The sequence below is a fragment of the Engystomops pustulosus genome, chromosome 4 (assembly GCF_040894005.1).
Source record: "Engystomops pustulosus chromosome 4, aEngPut4.maternal, whole genome shotgun sequence".
In the NCBI taxonomy this organism is placed as follows: Eukaryota; Metazoa; Chordata; class Amphibia; order Anura; family Leptodactylidae; genus Engystomops; species Engystomops pustulosus.
In genome coordinates this window covers 82,138,296-82,149,204 of record NC_092414.1, presented here as the reverse complement: position 1 = coordinate 82,149,204, position 10,909 = coordinate 82,138,296, and the positions used below count along the sequence as shown (strand labels likewise).

The window sequence follows — 10,909 nt, the reverse complement described above, 5'->3', positions numbered from 1 at the left end:
AATTACTTAGTGTGAGTATCAATGTGGAGGTGGCTTCATTATTACTTTCTTGGACTAAAGAGGTGCCATCATTATTGTGTGCAGTGTAAAAGAAGGTTGATATTGGTTTAGAAAAGTAAAGAGCCAAAGATACTGTACCGGGGCTGCAAAAGTTATAAACCAGTAGTGGTTGGTAGGAGTTGTGATGTGATCTGGGTTGAATTAAAGAAAGAAAAGAAACCACTTATGAGTTACTGGATGTAACAGTAATATATCAGCTGGAGCGGAAGTTTGTAACTTTATTTGTGTATGTGTCATCTATATGTACAGCAAGTGTAATGTACACAAATATACCATGAGTATATGTGGAATATGTGCAATGGGTTATCAGAGCTTGTATGCCTGAAAACTGGCATACAAGCCCTGAAAAAGTTGCGATGACTTACGCCCGGACAGGAATAGCAAGTATTTACGCCCTTACACAACCTCCATGGCAAGTGGACATCGGGGGGCATGAAGGGGGCAGTGTCCAGCAGCAGCGTGGACTGGCATTGGGTATTCCTGCTCTGCTCACAAGCTATAGAATGTGCAGGAACCAGTGGAATCCATCCGCAGTTAAGGCACGTGGTATTGACTGGACTCACTGATGCGTCAGAGCTGGGGATGTGAGGAAAATCCTGGCACAAACGGAATGCAAATGGTTTGTTACCCTAGATACTTTGGCACCTAGTGATGTGAATGAAAAGCTAAGCTTCTCATTTTTTGTATGTGATATCTCTATTCTCTTGATTTTAATGTTTCTGTTTTTCATTACTTTTAATGTGTATGTTTTTATGTATTTTTCCAGTGTGATTAATGTCTGCTTACCTGTTATCTACTTTTCCCTTGGTGAAGTTCCACTGTGGGACTTTGGCCGGTTGGATGTGTCCATCTTTTTTGGCAGCTGCTTCAATGACTACAATCCTTTTATACTATTTTGTCATTCTGTTGTTCTCTGCATTCTCCATTTTAGTGCAGCAGAAGTCAGGGGACATTTTACTGTGTGTCATTATGGATTTTGTAGGGGTGATGTGCGATGCAAGACCTCTGGGGGCAAATACAGGAACAATGTCATGACATGAGTGAGGTTACCATGCAGTTCTGGATTCCAAGGAGAAGATTCTCAACTGTAATTTGCTAGATGTAACGTTTGCCACTATCTGATGAGTACTGCAGTAACCCTGCTTTTTTTCCTATTTCCGACAAATTTAGCGACTTTTCCATTTGCCTAGCAATGGCAAGAAAAATATATAGAATATATATATATCTTTAAAATCCAAATGTGGACGTATATAAAAAAAAAAGGTAGCGATTCTGGTGCAAATTGTGGTAAAATGGTGCAAATAAACTCCAGTCCCAAGCAAGCGTAGGCAAAATTTAGAAGGGGGTTACCAAAGAATTTGCGACTTTTGTGCAAATTTAAAAAAATAAAGGTGTTAAAAACCAACAGACACACATGCCTGATATATCACCCTCTAAGATAAATTATACAAGACCAAAATGCAGAATAAGCAAAGAAAGACATTCACAAAGATAAATGAGCCCCATTGATATTCATGTTATATGATCCATGATGCTATACTGTAATGTGTACTGGAATTGGGTACAAAATCTTGATGAGTAGCCCTGCCAAAAAAAAATTTCATTGGGATGACAATTTAAAAGAAAATCTGGGGAGCTTACAGGGTCATTCCCCTTGCATTGAGGGCTGATTGGCACATGAATAAAATTGACTTTTGGACAAGGTATAGTTATGTTTCTAGTCATCACAAGGCTCAAAATGTCTTAAATTTTATAGCTGTACCCGTTTTACAAAATTATAACATTCACCATGTGTCATATGTGTCGCCCAATGTGAGGCTAGCCATGCAGGATTCCTAGCTTCATTGTAGGACACTGATCGAGATGACTGATTATAGATGAAATTTAATGGTGTGGATACCTTTAGACACATTTCTTTCAGTGAACGGGTATTATAAAGTTAAACAAAAAAAGGCAGGGGAAATGCAGAGTTGTTTCATTTGCAAACCTATTTTAGAAGAGTGACAGCTGGAACACCACAGTGTGAATGAGAATCTAAATATACACTTCTTTTGAATGTTTAAAACCAGTGCCCATGATGCAATTAGGAAATAGTCATTCAGTTGATATCATATATCCATATCCATCTCTCTCTCCCTCTTATATATCTATAGATATATATATATACACACACACACACTATGTTTGGTAAATGACAGACCTTTCGCTGATCAATCTGTCAGACACTGCTCCATCTTTAGCACCATATATGACCAAGCACTATGTGTGTTATCACCATTGATTTCTTGAATGTTTGGGTTCTATACGCTCTTTATTTTAGTTCTCTCTACAATTAGAAATAAGAGCCACTAAAGACATGTATTGCACAGACTGTGTGTACAATAAGTTTAATTGTGAATATTTCCATTTTTGCCTTAATTGGTCAAGAAAATAATATGAACACATTAGATTCTTACAGACTACATGACATTTAAGAGAACCTGTCACCTGAGATGAATTACTTGAAGAATATACAATATTTTATCTACAGAAAAATGTTCATGGCCTGTTGAAAATTCTGAATGCATTCATTCACTCATGGAGATATGTTGCAGGGGCTGTCACTATTAGAACCCCACTTTATCACAGCAGTTTGGAAGCATATATCTTATTATGAAGGACTCCGGATGAAGCCTCCTGCACACAATTGTGTGAAATCATTGGATACAGGCCCGATCCCACCGACTGCATACTATGTACAGAAGGGGAGTCCTTGCATTATACCAAAACATGATGCAAGAACTTCCTGTATGTCGCCTTGGCTTCAGTGTATTAACTCCTCGTGTGCAGGAGGTCTGAAGTAAAAGGACTCAATTTAAGTTACAAAAAGGTTGAACTGCTGTCTGTGGATGAATAATATCAACCAAAACTTTGAAATTCCAGAGGATACCTTGATACCTTTCAACAGGTGACAGGTGCTAAGCAAATATCCTGCATATCTCAGAATCAATTGCAATACATAACAATGTCAGGTACACTTGTACGATGCATTCCAAAACGGATTTTGACTCATAGTAACCAAAAATCTGGAGTTCAATGGTTTTCATATACATAGAGAAGAAAAACAACTTAAAACATGAATATGTGTTACAATTCTTCATAACCGACATCTGGTTGGAACAGTAAATAATAAATTCACATTCTGAGGCAAAACATAATACACTGCAGTTGTTTTTCTACAGGATTAATTTATAAAACAAATGCCCAAACTGCATTTTAATGTTGCTTTGATATAAAGACCCTGTTAATAACTTCTACAACCCTGTTAACACATAATAATTCTGGTATTAGCCTTAATTAGGGAAAAAAATATTGTAGCAAACCTGTGTTGCATAACCTTTAGTGCTGGAGTTACGCTACTCACGGAGACAAATTGTGTTCTCATTAGTGCAAATCTTTGAAAGAAAAGCCTCATATATTAAGGTAAAAACTCCTAAAAAAAATCTGAAGTCTGTCGCAATATTTCTCACCGAATGAAATAACGTCTAGAAGAAAATATTTCATTACTTTTTCCATAAAGTCCAAGAAAAATAAATCTCTAAAAAGTACTGGCTTTTAATATCACACAGTGATAAACATAATGCGCTATGTACATTAATATTCAGAATAAGTTATAGAGAAATCATAAGACTTGCATGTAAAACCCAGACGAGTTAAGAGGGGTGCGTTACCGTACACATTAACTGAGAAAAGTAAGAACACTGATGAGAGAAACAGTTGGTAGTAAACAATAAATGGAAATGTCCATGATGCTGCTGGCAGGTTACCGGGGTTACTTCCTCTGTTACGGCATAGTGTACCGTCTGCAGGTAGTCAAAAAAAAAAACCCAAACCCTATTTATACAAATAAAAGCATATGGCAGCACAGCAAACCCATCTGTGCTCCACAGGAAGTGGAAGACTGAACACAAAAGAGGAGCACAGAGTAAATGCTACTTTATATTTAAAAATCTTTTTACATGGTTTGTGCGTGGAAAATATACTGTAATGAAATACAGATTGGTTAGTATAGCTGCGGACCTTATTATATTTTATAATTTGGGCTTTTATTTAAATTTATTGACAAATTCTATTTTAGAATGAAAAAAAAAAAAAACGAACAAGGTTGTTTAACCAGAACAACATATTTTGTAAACTACAGAACATATTTAAGAATAAAAATCAGACTTGATTTCTCTGCCTTATAAACATTGTTTTTGGCTGTGAACTACCCTTTGTTTTAAAGGATAGTACAAGACTCCATGTATTTCTAGGGGATCATTGACACAGCTTGGGTTATGCAACCTGTGCATGAGCTGACTGCCCAAAGCACAAATCTTTGAACGTGTTCGTCTGTCTTCAACATGTGAGCGTACCTCACAAGTTGATGGTACAAGGGCCGCAAACACCTTGGTGTACAGGTAGCCTAATTCCTGAAGTTATACATTCTGTTTAGTATCTGATAAAAGAGCAAAAATATCTGATCATACCTTTGAGGACAGACTTGCCTATAAAAATGTATCAGTACTTAGATGTGATTTGTACCAAAGGACAAGTGAGAATGAGGTAAGGCCTACAATGCCCGGCGCTAATAATATGGTACAGTTTTAGATTGTGTAGTCTAACTACTAGAACATTACCAACCAGGAGATTTTGTGCTATAAGTGAACTTCGGAAATCCTTGCCCATTGCTGTTAAAGCCTACGGAACTATACAATTTTGGACTAATTTTCTTTAAAATTATTTCAACTAAGAGTTTTCTTCACTGAGTGAGATAAAGCTTTATGAATCATTTCCAAATGTAATTAAAATGTTTACAAATCTTTGGGGCTGAATCTGCATTGCATATATGTGGAAACCTTGCCCACTATTGGACATGGCTGAATTTTGTGTAAATAAATAAATAATACTAGAAGGAATATTTACAAATAAGGCCGACAGATAACAGGAGCATTACTTGATATCTAAAACGTTTTTTGGGGTTTTTTTGCATTATATTGGTTATTTTTGTAGTGTGGCAATTACCCTTTAGTGACATTTTGTGGTATTTATGTTGGTGTATTCCCTGTTTACATATTTATCTACTAGATATCTAAAGCTAATCTTTATCAGGTTGGGTTTAGATGTCTAGGATATAACCCAGAAGCAGAAATAAAAATAATACTGGAAGGAACATATGCCAATAAGGCCTACAGATTACAGGAGCATAACTAGGCATCAATGACAAACTCATCTTTATCAGTTTGGATTAGATGACTAGGAAAATCAGGGCACTGAGTACTTTCAAACAGAAAGATCACATAACCCTAGTGAAGAGAAGGATCACAAGAATTTTAGAAAAAAGTAACAGAATAAATCCAACATATTGGAGAAATGGGACATAATGAAAGAAAATCTCTTCGATATCCTATGAATTATTGTGTAGTGTAGTAGCTCATGCTGTATAGTCATGAGCAGCAGGAAGGTCTGATGAAGGCTGTGATACCTTAACATTTACTATAACAAATATTCTATGCAGGTACTTTTGGATTAACTGGTGAAGATAGCCTGGTTAAAATCAAAAGGATGTATAATTGATCATTTGCACCAATACACTAGTTGCTTAGGAAACAAAATATCCAATAAAATACTTGTCTGTATTAGGATTTTTTTCACTCCTGAACCCCAGATTTTTATTGTTTTGCTAATAAAAGCATAACAGACCAAATGTTTAGAATGACAATTGCCAATTTTTCCCAATGTGGTTCATTTGGACTCCATTAGGGTGTCTGTCACACAGGGCAGGCCTGCGTGCAGGTTACTGAAAGGGTGTCCTAAAATCACATTAACCCTATTATTACATTGCTTTTTAGCATTTTTATGCTTTTAGAAATATGGTAAGAAAAAACAATTAGGAAAAAGAAATACAAGGATTACACCTAGTAAATGAGGAGACAGAACATAAAACAAGGATGAAAAGTGATAATAAATCATATGCCACTTCTTTGCTCTACAATTATATTAATTTTGCTTCTGGATAAGTATTTATTTATACTTTATTTTGAATGAAATAGGGTTATTGTATACCCAATACACACAAGTGTATGACATAGCACTGGGCTTCAATGGACCCATGGCAACCCAATATCAGGTAGGAAAATGGAAGCTCAGCACTTAATGCAAAGTTTGCTATCGTTCTCTGTATCATAAGCAAACACTACAAAAATAAATTAAATTAAAAGACTGCACTGGAACAAAGACAGAAAGTAAGAGTCTCACTCCCATAGTAGGGAGATTTTTATAAGTTTCAGGAGTTATGAACACTTTTAGCTCTTCTACACTTGTATAACATAATTACTGGAACGTAATCTAACATTATATAGAAATCAATAGAAGACAATATTGTGGTAATCAATCTTTTTCATTTTTACAAAATAAATATTTTATTTGCCTGAAAATAAAGGAAAATCTTATGGATTTAAAAAACACACGAAAAGTAAAAAAAAAAGGTCCTTCATCACCTTCATTCACTGCCACATATTAAACTTCCAGCAAAGGCAGAGCATGGGTTGTGTCACGCTTTGATATTTCCTTGTAAAAACAAACTGTCCAGTACTAAATGTAACTATGAAGGAGGCAGAATATTAAGATATACCAATAATGGATTGTTTCTTTGTTAGAAGCCATTTATCACTGTTCAAGCTAAATCACACACACAAGTAAAAGAATATAACTCATTCTTAACAGAACTGGCAATGGAATGAGCAACCCTACCTAATCTCTTTAGTTAAGCAGAAAGTAATTGGGCAACATATTAAATAAATTTAGTGAATTAGCTTTGTAATAAGAATGTAAATAACTGTTAATTATTTTAGTATTGAAGATTACTTATATTGTTGTGTTACAATTTTATACTACTTACTATCGATTTCAGCTTACCCAAGAACCAATTGCATTGTGATGAAGACAGACCTCACTTTAAGTGCCTTTCATTATTTGGGCTAATGCAAGCATTTCCTAATCCCTTTGTGGATATTTCATATCCCCATCATTCCTGTTTTTATACTTTTATCAGCTACTTTGCCAAAGAGCAAAAACACTTTGCTAACATTTTGCAGGCTTTCCCGACACTTGCAGGATGCCCAGTTTATAGACCCTCTGGTCCCTTCGCGTCCAATATCAGAATCTAACATTTGGTCAAAAGTCTCTGGTCCTCTTTGTCACGTTTTTGACGTCTTAAGCCCTTGTTTCTCCATGATATTCCATAACTTGCGAAGGTTAGACTGAGTGATGCCATCATCCGGCTTGAACTGAAGAGCTCGGAGGTAGTTGGCTTCTGCTTCTTCTAATTTACCATTGAGATGAAGAATGGCACCCAAATTCATCAAGGCGGCAGGATACTGAAATCAGAAGACTAAAATTAGGCAACTTTGTCCAATCAGAAATGCAATTGCAAAGTTGTTAACATTGAAAACATTTAGATTGGTATACTCCTCCAAAATCATCATCCTAAAACAGATTTTACAAAATTAACTTAAAGTTATACAGAAGTCTTAATGCCATTGATCATTTTGTAACAATTTTGGAAGGCTGCAATAGTGTCTGAGCAACTAGCTCTTGTGTGGTAGGGCCACAGCTTGTCTACTTAACTGTAAAAACCCTTTACAAAACCAATACATGGATTGCTCTTCCTCTAAATGTACACTGTCCCTTTGCTCTCGGTATCAATACATACACACATTACTTAGGTCACCTCTATTGTATTTATAGTAACTGTGTAGCAGCATTGCTAAACCAGCGGACTATTGCTTGTAGCTCCCCAGCTATCAACAGTTCCAAACACTATTCAAAACTGAAAGTAACAGCATTACAATTTTCAGAGGTCAAAACTATGTATCTGGCAGTTTAACATGAGCTGTTTCAAAGTACATTGCATAAAATTATAGTATAAGTGAATGGAAGAGACAATATATGGTGTTATCAGGAAAAAATGCTTTTCCTATTTCTGTCTACCTGGTAAACTCACCGCTACATCCATATTCATTAACTTTGTGAACTCTAAGGAGACGGCAAGGAGAGGGAGCTATTGAAAAGAGACCGAAATAAAACAAAGTTGTATTATTTGTCACAGTGACCCTGCAAGAGCTGGATTCCAAATATGCAACTCATTACCACCACACAATGTCATTCATACTACTGCTATTAAGGGTGTGTTACAGAGATATAGGGGTGCAGGATTTCCTCTCATCTGTGTAGTGTATGGAAGATGTCATAGTAGTCTCCACCCAAAAGCTCAGGGAAGCCAGAAACAGTATTCGTATTCATTAATACACACAACAGCTTTTTCTGAAGAGTCACCTGAAATGACAAGTAAGCTTTGACTAGGCGAAGAGCCATTTAAATTTTATTATTCAGTGTTGTTCTATATACACTCACCGGCCACTTTATTAGGTACACCTGTCCAACTGCTCGTTAACACTTAATTTCTAATCAGCCAATCACATAGCGGCAACTCAGTGCATTTAGGCATGTAGACATGGTCAAGACAATCTCCTGCAGTTCAAACCGAGCATCAGTATGGGGAAGAAAGGTGATTTGAGTGCCCTTGAACGTGGCATGGTTGTTGGTGCCAGAAGGGCTGGTCTGAGTATTTCAGAAACTGCTGATCTACTGGGATTTTCACGCACAACCATCTCTAGGGTTTGCAGAGAATGGTCCGAAAAAGAAAAAACATCCAGTGAGCGGCAGTTCTGTGGGCGGAAATGCCTTGTTTATGCCAGAGGTCAGAGGAGAATGGGCAGACTGGTTCGAGCTGATAGAAAGGCAACAGTGACTCAAATCGCCACCCGTTACAACCAAGGTAGGCAGAAGAGCATCTCTGAACGCACAGTACGTCGAACTTTGAGGCAGATGGGCTACAGCAGCAGAAGACCACACCGGGTGCCACTCCTTTCAGCTAAGAACAGGAAACTGAGGCTACAATTTGCACAAGCTCATCGAAATTGGACAGTAGAAGATTGGAAATACGTTGCCTGGTCTGATGAGTCTCGATTTCTGCTGCGACATTCGGATGGTAGGGTCAGAATTTGGCGTCAACAACATGAAAGCATGGATCCATCCTGCCTTGTATCAACGGTTCAGGCTGGTGGTGGTGGTGTCATGGTGTGGGGAATATTTTCTTGGCACTCTTTGGGCCCCTTGGTACCAATTGAGCATCGTTGCAACGCCACAGCCTACCTGAGTATTGTTGCTGACCATGTCCATCCCTTTATGACCACAATGTACCCAACATCTGATGGCTACTTTCAGCAGGATAATGCGCCATGTCATAAAGCTGGAATCATCTCAGACTGGTTTCTTGAACATGACAATGAGTTCACTGTACTCAAATGGCCTCCACAGTCACCAGATCTCAATCCAATAGAGCATCTTTGGGATGTGGTGGAACGGGAGATTTGCATCATGGATGTGCAGCCGACAAATCTGCGGCAACTATGTGATGCCATCATGTCAATATGGACCAAAATCTCTGAGGAATGCTTCCAGCACCTTGTTGAATCTATGCCACGAAGAATTGAGGCAGTTCTGAAGGCAAAAGGGGGTCCAACCCGTTACTAGCATGGTGTACCTAATAAAGTGGCCGGTGAGTGTATATCACTTTGTATTTAAATGGAAATCTACCACATGGATGCAGTGCCTCTAAACCAAGTACATTTACATGCTAGTAGCGGCTGCTACTAAAATGCAGCTGCTACTGCAATAAAAGGTCTATAAGCAGCCGCACCTCATTAATGAAATGTACACAGCAGAGCTCCCCTTAAATGAAATTACCACAGCAGATGTTCTCTTTAATAAATTTCCATGGCAAAGCCCCTGTAAAGAAATGTCCTCAGCAGAGCCCCCCTTTAAAGAAATCTCCTCATCCGAGCTCCTGTTTAATAAAATGTCCACAGCAGAGCCCCCCCATTAATGTTATGTCCTCAGGAGAGGACACTGCCGCGTCATAGTGTATGTGCCCAGGTAGGAAGGAGAAGACGGAACAGCGGGGAGCAAAAGCCAAAGGTTAGCATAGATTTATTATATAAAGACTGATGGCGGATCTTCATATAGTTTGGGAGGGCTTCTCAGAAGCCAAGGGCTACCGGGCGCCCTCCTATACCGCCAATAACAAGATCCACCATTGCACAGAAGCTTATAATGGTTTTGTGGTCTGTTAATTATTTGTCAATTTGTGTAATTAGCAGACGACGGAGACAGAACGGGGTTTTGTGACTTTTCAGGAGCCCCTGAAGCTCAACTGCATAATTTTAAAAAGTGGTTTTCTGAAAAGTTAAACTATTAAAAGCAAAATTAAGTTCTAAACTTCAAGTTCTAAGTGTACTTGGTTTAGAACCACTGGACCCATGTGGTATATTTCCTTCAACAGAGCACAAAATATCCTAAACTTTTTAAGAAAAGAACATGGTGGGGAAGACTATGCTTGCTCTATAGAGGGTTAGCCTGGTTTTGTTTGACTGTATTTTCGAAAATATCAATGATTGAACACATCTTTTTAACATCAACAGCCTATTTTACACAAGATGTTTGTAATAAAATGGAGTAAGTACATCCACATGAAGAGAACAAACAACAAATCTCTATGCAATTGCTCTATAACAATGCTTCAAAGAAGGGATAAGCCCCTGATACATGCTCAATATTGTTAAACTAAAGCAGTCCCATATTCATATAATGGCAAGATGGCAAATAGAAAATTTCTAAGAATTCTTTCTTCACAATGGATATAAAATATGAATTTGCTCCTGTGGTGTCTTCAAACTGTGATCTCATTGGTATTTATAAGGCATAGAAC

The 10,909-nt window shown here is 37.6% G+C and overlaps 1 protein-coding gene across 1 annotated transcript in view; it reads right to left on the bottom strand.

Moving 5' to 3' along the window:
* Positions 1 to 2,431: 2,431 nt before the first annotated feature.
* Positions 2,432 to 10,909, bottom strand: part of TMTC2 (transmembrane O-mannosyltransferase targeting cadherins 2) — a 208,787-nt gene continuing 200,309 nt past the window's right edge. The window contains exon 13 of the mRNA XM_072146509.1: positions 2,432 to 7,457. Coding sequence (XP_072002610.1) covers positions 7,278 to 7,457 — 180 coding nt within the window. The 3' untranslated portion in view covers positions 2,432 to 7,277. The remainder of the gene's footprint in view (positions 7,458 to 10,909) is intronic.